Source organism: Aspergillus saccharolyticus (assembly GCF_003184585.1).
Source record: "Aspergillus saccharolyticus JOP 1030-1 unplaced genomic scaffold BP01scaffold_19, whole genome shotgun sequence".
NCBI lineage: Eukaryota > Fungi > Ascomycota > Eurotiomycetes > Eurotiales > Aspergillaceae > Aspergillus > Aspergillus saccharolyticus.
In genome coordinates this window covers 168,952-184,488 of record NW_020290629.1, presented here as the reverse complement: position 1 = coordinate 184,488, position 15,537 = coordinate 168,952, and the positions used below count along the sequence as shown (strand labels likewise).

Here is a 15,537-nt window from a genome sequence, read left to right as displayed (position 1 = left end):
TGGAAGCTTTATGTAAGTTTACCCCAGCCTGCATTTTTAGGCGGCAGTCCCCGATAAGATAAGGTCGTGCATGTGACGTGACATCACTGCCTATGGTGAAGTGACCATCGTTTAGTGGCTTTTTGAGATATGATGTTAAATTAAGCTCCCTAATATATCTTCCAATCCTCGATGGTCTAACGGTCATGATTTCCGCTTGTCAATCCCACTCGGGAACAAGCGCGGGAGACCTGGGTTCGACTCCCAGTCGGGGAGATTTCTTTTTTGCTTTTTTTGTCCATCTGGGTGGTTTACGATGAATCTAGTCTAGAAGGTATCTTATACTTCGATTGTATTAGTAGTTTAACTGAGGCGAAGCTTGAACATCTTTGGATTGCCATGCTGCTCATTATAGTTACATTATATGGCCTGATACCGAACCATGGGGTGACAAGCGTATTCTCTATCGAGTCAACACTGTACTATATACGAACACTGATGCTATATATTTGTCGCCATTGTCGCAGTGGCATATACTATATGGATCGAACTACTCATGGACCCATGTCAATGTCATTCTCAAAAACCGAGATTCCCAGCAAACAGAATGACCGTGACATGACAGTCATCTGGATATTTCCTGCCTATAGAAGATAATCTGGCCCATAGAGCGTCCCGATGTCGAGTCTGCAGCCACCCGCCGAGGGCATTTCGAATAAGATGAGCTGCGACATTAGCGTCTTCCAGTACTAATTCATCTTTTGTACGCGGTCTTCTCCACCCGGCCACAGCACGACCGGACACCGTTGTCACACCCACAGAAGAGATGTATTGCGTCCACCCCTGCCGGCCGAGATCAGTCCCCATGTTCTCTCGCTCATCTATCCATCGCCCCACCAGTGCCACAATTTCCCGACAACTCAAATGCTCCCAAACTCTCTTCGAGGCCAGCACAACGAATTCTTCATCCTTAGGCTTGATCTGCACCCAAGTGACCGGTGGATCAGAGGCGGGTTGCGATGAATTGGCCATGGGACCCATCTGCGCATCACCATCGGACATGTCGTCAAGTCCAGGTATCTCGTCAGCATCCTGGAAGGGCTCAAAGCTCCCGAGGAACCGTCTGAGTCGTTCGACGAGGGACACTTTGGCATGCGCAGACCCGACAGGCATTTGCTCAACATCGAGTGCGTCTCGATTTTCGGGAAGTACTGTGGCCGTCCATGACTTTCCCCTTCGCTTGCTGCGACGCCCCCATACTGCGCGAGAGTGGCCGGACCCTGCCACATAAAAAACCCTTGACTGATGGAAGTAGACTGAAAGCAAGGCGTCTCGCCAAGCTGGGTCTGACGCCGGAACATGGCGTGGCTCTTCGACGACCACCGGGCCGAAACGATGGTGTTTAGCTCGCGTGAATCCACGCTGTATGGCTCGAATCACTGACGCGGCGTCTGGAGGGGTGTTCACTGTGTCCAAACCCATCAACTCGCGCAAGACGGTACGGACCAACGTAGGCACGGGTTGATCGTCCACCATTACGCCGCTGGTCATCAGTCAGTCAGATAAAGGGGGAGACACGAGTTTGCAACAGAGAGGCTTTACCTGGATACATCGTAGAATGCCCAGATACCTAATGACTGGCGGGCAGGGTAGATGTAGGTGTCAATACGAGGAGTCCCGAGTGTGCCGTAATGAACACAACAGGATCCCAACTCAGGGTAGTCTTCAATGTCGCCATAAGCCCACAGTCTGCGCCGAGCTTCTTCGGCGGAAATCAAGTGGCCTTCTGTCGGGAGTGAAAATCGGGTGCCTCTGACGGTTTTGGCTGCTGTGATACAAGCTACTAATAGTCCGCAGCTAACCAACACAGTCCCAATGATCCATTTTCCTGTAGTAGCGGAGATGGGGATTTTCTGCGAGGGAAGAAGCAGGCAATACACTTGGGAAGGATTCCAACCCATGACGCGGAAGCCAAGCCTGGAAGAAGATCTGCTGGGTTAGAGAGGAAAAGACCCGAATGATACAGTCGAGAAGAATGATAGCTGTTGTGGATGATGAGTTGCAGGCAGCTCCGTGCTATCCAAAAGAACTGGCCTCGTGCGGAGAGGCCACAGCTGCCTTTTTGGAAAACTGCTTCTCTGATTGATTCCACTCCGTTCTTTCCTCTCACACCCCGTACCGTCGAGTGGTCCTTATGGAAATTAGCCCGGGGGACCTAATCGCATCTCATAATATCGATTGTCTGGTTGTCAATCCTCTACCGTTCATGCAAGCTTTAAAGGACCTAACACATTAAGCTTACAAGATGTGAACATCCCCCGGAGTATATTCACAGCCTTCAAGGAGTCGACACATACTACAAGAGCCAACCAAGAGGTAGCCAAAGTGGAATAGGAAAGTTGTGTATTGAGGACTTTGAAATTCATAACTACATGGCAGTCTCCCTCCAAGAAAATGGCCGTCATCTTCATCCTCATCATGCTTGCTGCATCTGGTCAAAGTCTTCCGGCACCTTCCAGCCGTGGATTCGACACGCACGCTTGTAGGCCTCGACGGCCTCGCCCCAGGAGTAATCATGGGTTCGCTGTCTGTCCAGACGCGCAGGATGAGGATCCTTCGACGAAAGAGCCAAACGCACCTCTAGCAGTATGCTTTCCAGAGAATACGCCGCGTTCCACCCTGAGCTGGTCAATAGGTCCATACAGATGGCTCCCCCGGTAGTCACGTGTCCTCCACCTCCAGCAGCTAGTGGCAAAAACCGAGGTCTGACGACTCGAATAAACGGAGGGGAGAATGGAAAAGACGACGGAAATCGGATCTCGACGAGAACGCATTGGCTCTCTGTGGCGGCAAGGTCGTGTGCCAGAGGCAATGTAGATTCGAAGCTGTGAAGCGCCACGAGCCACTGATACGGATTGTCGGCCGTTTCGTGGTCAATGTACCAGCCAAGGTTCGCCAGTGACTCCTGCTTCTGTAGTTCTGCGGTTAGTTTCAATTCCCAGTTCAGTCTTTTCGTCGCTTGCGAGGTTGCGTAGCATGGCGGAGGTAAGAGCCGGAGGTTGGTTGTCCTCAGAACTTGCCGCAAGGCTGCTGCCAGAGGATCTGCTTCACTATCTGCAGGGTAGGATTCGAGAAAAGCTCGATCCTCATCAAGAGTTGCGTCGCTCTCATAACCCGCGTCCAGTTGGCGACTACCGTCACCTCGGCTTGGGGACAATTGTGCTTGCGCGCTGTGAGTTGATACGGCGGCTCGAGGAATATCGACTGGTCTATCATCCGGACCCCGGGCAGTGTACTTGGGGTCTTGCAGGTAGATCTCTTGTGGCTTTTGCTGACTGCTCTCTTTATGCAGGGGGTCGGAGCATCGAACGAAAAGATATCGTGCCATGATCCAGTCGGTCTGAGTAATCACATACGGATGCGGTGGCGCCTTGACAAACTTCGAAGGAGCATTAACCACCTCGTTCAACGAAATAGCGCTCACAATTTTCAGCTTGCTTGATGGCCAATGCCTGTACCCGCATGGATCCCTCGTAGTGTAGGCCTCAGCGAGACTGTAGTTCTGGGCGAGATACACGCCATTGCCATACGCCCTTCCATTCTTAATTCGATCGAAATTGAGACCTTGACGAAGAATTGAGTGCCATGCACCGACTCCTGACCCATGCCAAGCAAAGAGAGTAGGATACTTTGTCTTTCCCCCCTCTTGCCTGACAGCATCGACAAACCTCTGTTCCTTTTCTGGGCTCCCTTGAGCCAGGCGGAATTGCATGTGATTCTCCATGCCATTGATCTTGGCGTCTTTCTCCAAGAAAATGCAGGCTGTGTTGCTCGATACTATCCAGCGCAGCAGGCAAAGTGCTGCTGGCGAGACGCGTTCTCCCCACGAAGCGAGTTTTCGATGGTGATGAGAGTTACCTCTGATAAATGTGACCATCGAGTCTATATCAGGAAGTGTATCGAGCAAGTGCACGATAGATAGTTGTTTCTGATCCAACGTCAGATCTTCAAAGGGCGTTTCATAAAGCAGCACGTTCTGAGTTCCGAATGTCTGGGCCAAATCCTTGTCCGCGGCTATAGGTTCCGAGAGCACGTATTCACCGTTCGCGTCGGCGACAACACAGTAGTGAATAGGCCCGATGTTTACGTTGTTGTGCCCCGTGAAAACAAGTATCCAATCTCCAACCTTTAATCGGAGAGGTCCGACGAGTCTGTCACCAGTCAGTTTGGCTTGGAATGCCCGCTTTGTTGTCAGCTCGGGATGGGGAACTTTGAGAGGAAGGTTGGGACAATCCGTCATGCACTTCTCCGTAGCTCGCCGATAAGCAAAAGAGACCAGAAGGTCTATGACTTCGGGCTGATTGACGATCTGCCATTCCAGTTTCGGCCCTTTGCCATATTCCAAATATTGGAACAGACAAAGCTCTTTCGAGCAGACATAGGGGCTCAGTGCCCGAAACTTCTCTTCTGTCTTGCAGTAACATATAAGACAGAATTCACTAGCGCGTGTAAAACGCCGGAGAGTATATTGCATGGCAATGCGAGGGAATGATAACACTGCTTTGTTGATGTTGGCTAAGAGAAGGTCGTCTTGTTGGACAAAGGCCGGGATCCAAGGTCCCCAGGTCTCCTTGACGGAGTACTCGGTGAGTTTACCATCTGCAGCGTTGGGTTTTTGGCCTTGGTGAGTTTCATAGTACAGTTCCGCGCCTGTCCATGAGTAACCCTGTTCCACCCGGTAATGTATAATCTCCAGAAGGCGTTCGTTGAAGAGATCCGTAAGCATTTCTGTCACGAATGATGACCTCATTCTTCTTTTGTCGGGGACAGCTGCAAGCTCCACATTGAGATAAGTGGAATCGCTCGAAATTGCTGCCGGGGGATGAAGGACTTGCAAAGCGGACTCCATCGTAGGCTTATAAGAGTCACATAGACCAACATACAAGTTCGGCTTTTTCCGCGATCCAAATGGAGAGATCTGGTCTAGGCCACAGTACCTCTGAGGGTATTCGATCAGGAGAACCAGGTAGTCGGAGGGTGATACATCCCAGAGTTGAAGGGCATCTTTCAAGATGTTGAGCTTCGCGACACGACACGAGATAGTGATGATGATACGGCCTTCCAGCTCACCCAGGAATCCAGGCTTGATCCCAGGACTCTTTGCGGCCCGAAGGTCCTTCCCCAGCCGCTCATGAATTGTGGTCCAGTCCGAAGTGTAATTAGCATCACAGTCCATTTCACTGCTAATGTCATAGTCGAGATCCTCGTCCTCAGACCCGGTCTCCATCTCACTACCGACATCATAGTTGAGGTCCATGTCATGAGGCCCAATCTCCATGTTATCATGGCCAGCAGAGCCGGTGAGACAATCGGCAAACTTGGGTAGAAAGACGCTGAGTTGTTGACCGTCGTAGCTGCTTTGTATAGACTGTATAGACTGGCTTACATCGTCGGAAACATTGTCATCGCCCCATATCAAGTAGTGATGTCTGGTGGGGTACAAGGATGCATCTGCGTAGGTAGGTTTGGCTGGTTAAGCGCGTTCACAGTTGATTGATTTATTCTTTCAGAGTGACAAACCTAGAACCATTACCACGATCTGGTTTCGACGACCGTGTGGGTCAGTGAAAGTGAAAGTGAAGGTATCGTCTGCCTGAAGCTTGAAATCAGTCAACTGAGGATGAGAAGCATTCCTCGCATCCTCTAAGAATTCTGCTCGAGTCATGATGAAAAGCAGCTGAAAGATGGAACAAGAGTGCGTGTAAGTAGATGGTAGAGGAGAACGAGGAGGCTGGGATGAGAGGGAGGTTGAAAGAAGTAATGGAAGAGGGGGTGCAGGCTGGTGGAGGGGGGGAGGGGGTGGAAATGTCTTCCGTTGCGAGGGAGAAGAAGGACGAGGAGAAGATGGTAAAGCCCGTTGGTTGCTTTCCACTGATCCGTGAATCAAAGTATTTCAGAATCAGAACATCTCCTATGCTTTATACTGTGCTCCATGTGCTCTGCCACTTTCATTCTGCTGTGCTTATGTAGCCAACAATCCCCAGAGAGAGAAATTCGCCATGCTGTCATGATAATGTCCAAAGATGAAAATATCATCTTCTTCTGGATTGCATCTCAGAAGATGATTTTCTCATGCAGACGCCTGTGTCACTACCTTATCTTCGACTCATCAAAATCATCAAGCCACAAAAAGGAAACACCGTTCTTGGATATCAATCTCACTAGCATAACACAAGAAATGACTTGGGAAAATATCTATGACCAATATCAAACAACCAAGCAGGAGATCTAAGTTTGTATAGCGTCACAGTTGATGCGCATGTTGCAAGTAAGAGCTTGAACTTCGGTACTTATACAGGCTGGGTTTGAAGGAGGGGTTCAGTCTTGCAAACGCGAGGAGCGCTCCTTAAGAGAGGAGTCTGTCCTGACTAAGACTCGCAGTGTAAGGACACCCATGCTACTCAGCGAGAAGCATAAATTGAAGACATTCTGATTCTATATCATGACAGTAAGAGGTTATTGTGTATGCCCTCTGATCGTAGTACATTTGGGGCATAACATCTCTTCCGGATTAGGGGATTTCTCACGTATTCGTTTCAAGAGACATACTCCGAGTCCACATATAGTTTGACTTTCAAGGCAGACTTGAAGCTTGAATGTGTGTTCTTCTTACTAATAAAAGGACCCTGCCGCTTTATGCCATCTCTTCGTAAACTCACTTCTCAGAGACTTCAACTTCCACCATGCCTCTGGTACTGGTGGATTCGAGGCTGATATCTCCAAAAACGACCAGACCTGTGAGCACGCTCTGCTTGTCTGCTTGTCTGTTTGTTTTGTACAGATCATTCACAGTAGTCTAAAAGATGCATATGAAACCAAGAAGTGTAAAATATACTATGATCCTACTACTTCACAAAACCACCTCCCTCACGACCTCCACCAACCCCAAAGCCTTCAACTCGCGATTCGTCCTCGTCCAGTCCTCTACCTTGACCACCTCCGCCCCGGTCTCCATGTACAGGTATTCAGCCACAGCGGAGCGGATCTACAAAGAGGCAAAAAAGTCAGTAATGATATCCACAACATCCCCCCCCCCCCCCCCACGCACATAATCAAGGACAGACATACCCTAGGAAACGGATGCAACAGCAACCCCGTCATCTTCTTCAGCACCTCGCGTCTCAACTGCCCGACAGAATCACCCGCTCCAGAAGTCCGCGACAACGGCGCATACACTTTGACTGCGGCTTCCAAGCGGGCCATGTTGGTGGTTTTGAAGTGCGCTTTCTGGACCAGCACAAACAATCTCTTGAGACTACAGCCACACGCAATCGTGATCGAATGTGTTAGGGGTTTCAATTCGGTGAAACTCGATTGGGACAGTAGGGAACGAACCTTGCAAGAACCTCCTCATTATCCTCGGTAGTCCGGATGTGGAACCCATCGAGTAGAAACGCCAGGAACTCTAGTACAGGGATCGCGTATCGGTCGTCCTGGATGTTCGCAGAGAGGATACCGCTCAGGTCGACGATGATGGCGAGAATGTGTTTCTGCTGCTGCTGCTGCTCCTGCTGCAAATAAACACTCCTTACCAGAGCTGCTCGAGTGGCCCGCACCAACCCTTCACTTCCCGCTACAGCAGAAGTAGCAAGGCCCTGCAACAAGGGGGTACGGAGCCATGGGATATCCTGCAGGAGGAGCAATTGGGAGAAGTACTCCTCCGTGGAGACATGGCTGAAATGGTCATATTTGCTATAGCCCGGGTTAGCAAGTTATTCTACGCGACGCGGGAAAGTGAGGGCTACTTCAAGAGCGGAGGAAAGTCAGGCGCGGTCTCCCAGTGACTTTGGAGACACAGCCAGGCTGAAATGCGCACTTTGTCGAGTTTCTCGGCCGCGAGTCGGCACAAGCAGCCGATCATATCTCTCAGACGAGGCTGCTGGTCGTGCTTCTGCCCACCCAGAACAATCCGCGCCGCTTGGATCGCCTCGAGGCGAACCAGCGAGCCCACATCACCACGGCGGTCCGTAGTGTAGTCATTCAAAAGTCCTACCAGGTGGTTCACCAGGCTATCTGTGATTTCTATAGTACCCATGACATCAGTAACCAGCTAACCAACTCCAGGACAACAACATACCGATATGCGGCAAGACGCCGCTTGTCAGACTCTTCACAGCAGAGACTCGCTTCTCAATCAATTCTTCCTTCTCGGCACACCGGATCAGGTTTTCAGCCACTATTTCACGCAGTGGACTATCCGGCTGCAACCGTCTGAAAATCGCACCCAACGCTGTAATCTGACCGCGGCCGGTGGGCAAATTCCAGGTCGTGTTGATATGCGAGAACCACCCCTGCAGAATCTCCTGCTGCTGCTCTGCCGACAACAGGCGGAACAACTCCGATACTGCGCGGGACGAAGTATCGATTGAGGTGTCATCACTGCGTGATATACATACGAGAAGCACCTCACGGACCTTGTCCAACACGGCCGAAGACGGGCGGGAAGGCCGTGACGTAGCCTCCAACACCACCGACTGAGAGAGCGAGTGAATCAGACACGACGACGCTTCGGCACTCAGTTCAGGGCGGAAGCTCTGCAGTGTCAAGTCATCCTTTGTCGGCCCGACAGACGAATCGAAAATCCCCCAGACCTGATCCAATTGACTAGCAACAGCCTCCGCAGCAGACACATCTTTCACCTCCACTCTCCCCCTCTGGTTGTTGAATGCATCAATCGTGGCAGCGATGGCCAGGAAACAACCATGTCTTGTCTCGACATCACCATGAGGAAGTCCGTGTAGTCGCGCGATCAAGCGGCCCAGCACCTGCTGCATCGTCTGATAAGAGCCCTGAGCACTCAGGCCCCCGATCGCCCGCGCCGCTTGCCTTCTTGACTCGGCATCCGGCGAGCCAATCCCACGCCAATGCATCAGCGCCTCCACTAAGGGACTCCAGTAGTGGCTGCTCAGCGCGGCAGTAGCCCCCGCAATCTCAATCATCGCCCTGGAGCGCCTTGCAACCGCATGGTAGTCCACAACCTGCACCAGCGAGATACCTTCTGCGATCGTGTTCGGATGACGCCCAATCAGCTCCTGCAAGGCAGCCGACGCTCCCCTGCGGATATTGCCCGACGGGTCCACGCAAGCCGCGCAAATCAACTCGATCGCCAGCATCTGCAGTGTACTCTGCTCTCCTTGAGCACTGGGGTAGCCGATTGCCTGTGTCTTCAGATCGAGTAGTTCTTGGGTGGTGTACTTCCGAGACAGAGCCCAGATGCCGAAACATGCCGCATCGCGGACGCCAGTCCCCACCGAGCTTCCAGTCGAAGATCTCTGCTCAAAGTCCAGTCCAGAGACCAGTGGCTGAAGCACATCCGGGAGCTGCTGGGTGGGGGGAGCACGGCGGAAGAGTAGGTGACCCAAGGTGAGAATCAAGCCCTGCCACCTTTGGGCATCGACGGCGCTCAGGTTGCGTTTGAGGGTGCTCGTCCCAGAGCGACGTGCCTCCAAGGGCGTCACTAGGATCCCATCCGAGTTTTGGTACAAAATATTCTCTTCCAAGGAGCCGGTGACCGCCTCGATGACCTCGGACGCCATGTCCGGATCCAGCTTGAGGGTAATGATGCTCAGCGCCTTGCTTGCCGCAAACCGCACGGGGGTATCTTTATCGGCCAGAGAGACAAGGAAGTGATCAATCGAGTCCTCCAAAATGGCAGCGACCTGCTCATCGCTGAGTACGCTACTAGCCCTCTCGCCAAGCGCCAGCGCCATCACCGTCAGCGCACGAAGGATCTTGATGACAATTTTGCGAGCCGACGCAGACGATTGAATGACCTGAGAAACCTCCGAGTTCCCTTGCACGATCCGCAGTGTCTGCTGGAAGACCGGCGTGATCAGCGGGGCGAAATCCTCCACCTGGCCCGACGCCGCCAGGCGCGCCAGAAACGACAACACTCCGATGCACGTATAGACAGACGTAGATGGCGTACTCGTAGCAGCAGGCTGAAGCACTGCAAAGGTCCACCGCACCAGGCAGTCCAGCAGTCCCAGCGCCTGCATATCCCGCCGCAGAACCAGCCGTGCCAGCAGAACCGTAGCAGCTTCGCGCTCCTTTCCCGGGACGTCGACATATGCCAGCGCCACCGACAGGAGCGATTTCGCCAGCATTGGGGTTTGCTCCGACAATGCGCCGCCAATTTGGCCAAGGTTGTCGTGGGGCACCGGGATATCGTCGGACGACAGATAGGCCAGATCAAACGGCGCCAGCAGCAAATGCGACAGCCAGATCAGCATCACGTACCGCTCTTCCCACACCAGGCGGAGCGGGATATCCCAGGGTGCGGTATCGGGATCACTCGCGGCATCGTCCCACTGGATGAACGCCCGCAGAAGAGCATCCAGGTACTTTGGCTCGTTGTTGAAGAAGCGGCTGATGACCTTGACCCCACGGACTTTGCAAAAGGTGTAGAGCAGTCGGCACACCGCGCGGGGCAGCGGATATGCGCATTGCTGCTGCTGCACAGGAAGAGAACTCCTACAAGCATATTGGTCGCGGTACCTGAGCAGGTATGCCAGAAATGCATCCACCAGGGGAGGGAGGAGCGTTTGCAGGTGGGGATCCAGTAATTGCGGCCACTCCTGAAAAGGCTCCAGCTGTTACACCCACCTGGTTAGTGGCTCGCTCAGTCAAGCTTATAATCTATTTGTATGGACATCGTGAGACTGAACAGTGCGTGGTGACTTACCAAGGCAACCAGTCTCTCTGTTTTCGCCGCGGGCGTCCAGCGGCGCGGCACTCGATGGCTCTTCTTCTCGGCTCCGGCTTTCCATAATAAGGAGGGTAATTTGGCGGAGAACTCTTTAACAAGGTCCCCAGAGGCACGTTGAAGCTTGACCTCCCGGTCCTCGGTCGCATCCATGATGAATGCTTGGTTTCAGGAAGGGAATCACTGTGGGTGCAAAGTTGTAGTTGGAGGAGGCCGCGGGGAGGCTTGAAGCCCACTCTAGTCATGTGACCTGTCTGGATTCATTCATCAGCATAACACCGAATCCACATGTACATATCATCCAAAGGAAGCTCAGGTACAGGATATCGATTCTTGTTCAATTATTGTTCAGCTTGTGATAGTACATAATGCACATTCTCGATGCAAGCACAATTTCTGATGGTCACCAAGAGAGTTAGTGCGGTAATATATAGTGCCCGTCGCACACATTGTATCACAAAACTATAGTAGTGAATATGAGATTCTAGGATGCATGTCCAAAGCGAGGCCAGCTACCAAGACAGCAAAAGCAGACCAGTCCCATACTACCAACCCTCTTCTCACTTGATCAGCAGCAAAGAGAAATGCCAGTGTTCGGTGAATAGCCTTCGCGATTCGACATATCCAATCAACCGAGCTCCCTCGCACAGAGTCACTCCCCAGCAACCACCTCAGCCGCTAAAACCATGAAAATCGTTGCAGAGAACCAATTCTGCTTCTGACCATGACCGGACTGACTAGACTTGCCTCTGAGGTAACAAGCCCACAATGCGGCTGGCATTGTAGGCCACTAACAGGACCACCACAACAACAGCCACAGTGACAGGAGTCGCCACCTCCCAGAAGATCGCCTGATTGGCATCCATATTCCGGATATCCGCCGTGTTCATGCCCAGGTAGCTCGTAACAAACGAGAGAGGGAGGAAAATCGTCGCCACGATCGTGAAAATTAAGGTAGCTTTGCCGTGGTCTTCCTGGATGATATCGACCCGTTGGACAATCTGATGGGACTTTAGACCTGGGATATAGGTAGAAGTCATAGATCAAGTGGTACGTACGTGTTGCTCAAGGCGCTCGGCGCGCTTGACTAGCTCGTCGAGAACATAAATTTTCTCCTGGAGACTCGCTTGCATCGCCTTCAAGAGCTTCCGCGTGGACATGTTGAGCACGATATGGTCATCGGGTGTGGTAGAGTACAGCCATTCGAAAGCCATTCGATTTGCGGTATCGTCGATATCAACCTCCATTCCCCAGCCGCCCTTATCATCGGATGCCTTGGGCTTGCATAGGCTCTGTGTCAGTTCGAATTGTTTTCTGATAGTACTCATTACAATGTCGAGTTCTTCCCGAAGGAGGTTCAAGTGGATCAGGAGACCCTTGGTAGGGCTGTTTCGGGCTTGCAGTTGCTGCAGACGCTGAGTTAGCCGAGTCCACGTAATGGAATCGATGAGAGATTAGCAAGAGTCGGCCCACCAGCTGAGTTGTATATGTTGCGTAGACTTCTACGATATCTAAGGTAGACATTGTTGCGCAGGTAGAATGCCCCCTTAGCACAGAGTCCATAACCAGTGCAACGATCTTTCCCCGGTCGACCCCATTGTAAGTGTCCTCAACTTCATCATGTGAGCAAGATATGATGCAGCACTCTTGCCGTGATTGGATGAGATACGAATAGATTCGATCAATGTGATCGTTGAGGCGGCGAGAGAATTCGCCCTCCAGAGCCTCAAGGGACTTGGCACCACCAGAGAACAGAGAGTCCGCTGTAGGGTCGTGCATATAAGACGAAGCCGTATCCATCGTGCATGGTTTGTTATCTTGAGCGGTTTCATTGACAATGGAAGACTCGCTTCCCAGCTGAGGTGCCTCCAAGATCGATTCCCGGCAACTGTCGCAGCTCAGGCTTGCGTGACTGGTATTTGTGTCATCTTGACCAAGGCTGGTCTGACTGGCATTTGTGTCATCTTGACCAAGGCTAGTCTGACTGGCGTCTGTGCTATGATCATCCAGGCTCCGTATATACTGAAAAATCCTGTATTCCGAATTTGTAAGGAGTATGACAATCTCAATGAAGGCCCAAACCATTGACCGTGTGATATACGGTCCCGGACTCGCCGTCCCTGTGCTTCCATGGTGAAGATCCAGAATCTGATCATGAAACTCCCGAAGTGGAATTGATAGGATATCGCAGTGAAATGGAAACAGAGATTCGACCGAGGGATGTTCAAGTGTCTGCGAGTTGTGACTTGATCAGCTCATTCACACCAAGCCCAAGGAACCCAAGTCTGCTCACCGAAACAATACCATATAATGCCGCCCACACCTTGTGCTTGACAACGCAATCGTAATCACTGTCAATAAAGCAATCCAGTATTTGACCGACACGGCGCACGAACGTGGAGAAGAGTGCCAGTAGGTGCATGTCTGGGTTGGTCTTCTGCAGCGCAGTTATTTGCTGGTCAACATCAGCTTTGGTCTTGAGTGACAGTTTGTTGTAGGTCTGGGCTGAACGTAAGTCCTCTAAGAAAAGTATTTCGCGGTGCATGTGGGCCGAAAGAGCCCGCATTCTCTGTGTAGGCGTAGTCGAGCTAGCAGCTTCTGTCGGCTGGTCGATGCTGCTTCCCTCGGGTTTGCGCGCAACTTGACGACTGAAAAACTTACGGTCCCTATCTGCGAGACCTCCTAAGATCAACCACCGGAAGATGGGCTGCATGTCATGTCTTTCAGATGTTTGAGGAGAATCTTGGTGGTGAACTTGGGACCTTGCCGCCTCAAGGACAGCCGATGGTGGGGCATAGTATGGATCCTTGAATTCCTCAACCTCGACATATGAGGACCCCAAGGCGTTCAGTCGTCGCGTGTGGTCATACAGGATTTTGAGATCAAGGTCGGTCAGATTCTGAGCAATCACGAGGGTTTCTCGTGCCTAGAAAGCGTCATTGCTCAGCGGCCTGCATGTACAGCGCAAACAGTCAGATTTTTATAGCCTTACCCCGGGATGTGAAGTGTCCCAATAGTAGGGTAGTCTGTACACATCAAGTGTTTTGGTGCTGAGCAGCTGGGTGCTGACCCGAGGATACTTGGAGGTGTCGTGATGCGAAGATTCCCAAGCATACTTTCCTTCCAGAGCGATAGCAGCGGGTTGTCTTTGGGGATGTTCCGACTTTTCAGGAATAGCCCGGATGAGCAGAGGCTCGGTGTGGGGGTGAGATTGCAATATCGATTGCCACTGGCGGCCCTCAATGAGTTTACCCTCTTTCTCAAGTCTGTATTCGCAGTTTCTGCGCGCAAGATCAAGATTCAAAGCGGCTTTGACAATGCACTGCACTCGGTATAGGAATTTCTGGGCCAGTTAGTTCTGGTGTCAGCTAGAATGGACCAGATTGACTGACAAACCACACATCGCACTGGTCCCGATTAATGCAAAAGACAAACCCAGAGCTCATTGTGACTCTGATGGTTGGAGGAAAGAGACCGCCTCCCAATGTATGAGTGCTGATTGAAGATGACTTATCATCATACAGGGGAGTCGGGGAGCATGTCGCCACGAATCCTGGATCAACGTCATCCACCACTGGACCTGGGCTGCTCGGGCAGAAATGAACAACTTACTCTCGCCAATAGCCAAAACCCAGAGCTCAGGGATATGAACGATCTCAGTCATGTCGTGGTGTAACCTCCGGATAGCTTGCTGGTGCTCTCGTGCAAGAGATGAATCCAGATGATAGGCCGACTGTACCAGCGGCTGGACCCAATGAGAGCTGGAGCGCTGGCTTGCAATCCTGTCCCGCACTGTTTGCAGCAGAAAAAACGGGATTGACAAGAAACTAATAGCGGTCTTTTCGGCATGGCCGGGGAGTTGAAGTTCTGCAGAGGTATGAGCCGTGACGAAGCGTTTCCCCTGGAAGGCAGGGACTTCCAGCGGAGAGGAGCCAGAACGAAGGAGTTTGGAACAAACGAGGTCTTCTATTGCAGTGCTTATTCCGTAGACCTCTAGAGCGCATTTCTATATGAGCGAGCTCGGTGATCCGACATGAGTACTAAATCGTTGTCTGAGGAAGCACATAATCCACCTACAACAAAGGCCTTGAATTCGATATCGTTGCTGCATAAATGCCTGGACGGAAATCGGGTAAGCATACTCAACATTGTGTGCGACCTAGCACTGGCCAGACCCAGCACAGGTTGTGATGAATTGGATGGGACGGACTCTTACATCCAACGCAACTGCTGAGCCCCGCCAGCCTCACATCTCGAGTTGACCTTACTAACCTTGAGCAAAACATGCTCTTCATGATCAAATGAACCCTCCTCCTGTTCCTGGGCCGTTGCATCAATCGAAAGCACGGCTGGTGCCAGAGTTGACGAGGTTGATGTAGACGGCTTGCGGGGATTCTCTTGCGGAAGTACAAGGTCGACTCCCTGCACTGTCGTCTTACCCGCACGAGTGAACCTTTGGTATAGTTGAGAGAACATATCGGGCGACGCCATTGACACACCCCCTCAGTATCTCCACGACAGGCTGTCGCTGAGGTAGTCTGTACAGAGAGAGTCCTTCGAGGATGTTAAGGTGGCTGGGGGAGGATTGAGATCGTGTTGCCGTCCAAGCATCGCATAGTTGGACAGGCACAGGCTTGTACTAAAGGCAGGGACTTTCCCCATCAGGTCTAGTCCCGTCCTGCCACCACAAACACACACCGAATAACAACTACACCCACTCTTTGTAGTTATTGCAGTTCTTCTCACCTACAGACAGGCTGTACCTACTAACTGCTTATAACTGCATCGCACCA

The 15,537-nt window shown here is 51.8% G+C and overlaps 5 protein-coding genes and 1 non-coding gene across 6 annotated transcripts; 1 reads left to right on the top strand and 5 right to left on the bottom strand.

Moving 5' to 3' along the window:
- The first annotated feature begins 165 nt into the window (after window positions 1–165).
- BP01DRAFT_t191 lies at window positions 166–255 on the top strand. The gene has a single exon. It is a non-coding gene; the product is annotated as a tRNA-Asp (tRNA).
- Window positions 256–558: 303 nt separating this feature from the next.
- BP01DRAFT_392490 (uncharacterized protein) lies at window positions 559–1,940 on the bottom strand (the record flags this gene model as incomplete). Its single annotated transcript, XM_025578155.1, has 2 exons — window positions 559–1,522; window positions 1,582–1,940. 2 exons carry the CDS (start codon window positions 1,938–1,940, stop codon window positions 559–561), a joined length of 1,323 nt encoding a protein of 440 aa, XP_025430537.1.
- Window positions 1,941–2,289: 349 nt separating this feature from the next.
- BP01DRAFT_400184 (putative ubiquitin conjugating enzyme) lies at window positions 2,290–5,704 on the bottom strand (the record flags this gene model as incomplete). Its single annotated transcript, XM_025578574.1, has 2 exons — window positions 2,290–5,508; window positions 5,560–5,704. 2 exons carry the CDS (start codon window positions 5,702–5,704, stop codon window positions 2,456–2,458), a joined length of 3,198 nt encoding a protein of 1,065 aa, XP_025430536.1. The 3' UTR covers window positions 2,290–2,455.
- A 1,185-nt stretch (window positions 5,705–6,889) lies between these two features.
- On the bottom strand, window positions 6,890–10,897 carry BP01DRAFT_298438 (tubulin-specific chaperone D; the record flags this gene model as incomplete). Its single annotated transcript, XM_025571913.1, has 6 exons — window positions 6,890–7,024; window positions 7,108–7,285; window positions 7,375–7,731; window positions 7,785–8,061; window positions 8,117–10,631; window positions 10,724–10,897. The coding sequence occupies 6 exons, from the start codon at window positions 10,895–10,897 to the stop codon at window positions 6,890–6,892; spliced, it is 3,636 nt and encodes a 1,211-aa protein (XP_025430535.1).
- Window positions 10,898–11,481: 584 nt separating this feature from the next.
- Window positions 11,482–12,268, bottom strand: BP01DRAFT_366387 (uncharacterized protein; the record flags this gene model as incomplete). The annotated part of the gene is made up of 3 exons (XM_025576404.1): window positions 11,482–11,754; window positions 11,803–12,150; window positions 12,218–12,268. 3 exons carry the CDS (start codon window positions 12,266–12,268, stop codon window positions 11,482–11,484), a joined length of 672 nt encoding a protein of 223 aa, XP_025430534.1.
- A 504-nt stretch (window positions 12,269–12,772) lies between these two features.
- On the bottom strand, window positions 12,773–15,436 carry BP01DRAFT_68402 (uncharacterized protein). The gene is made up of 6 exons (XM_025580020.1): window positions 14,961–15,436; window positions 14,822–14,861; window positions 14,357–14,750; window positions 14,137–14,297; window positions 13,737–14,066; window positions 12,773–13,670 (listed from the first exon to the last, which is right to left on the bottom strand). The coding sequence occupies exons 1-6, from the start codon at window positions 15,233–15,235 to the stop codon at window positions 12,969–12,971; spliced, it is 1,902 nt and encodes a 633-aa protein (XP_025430533.1). The 5' UTR covers window positions 15,236–15,436; the 3' UTR covers window positions 12,773–12,968.
- Between the last annotated feature and the right edge of the window lie 101 nt (window positions 15,437–15,537).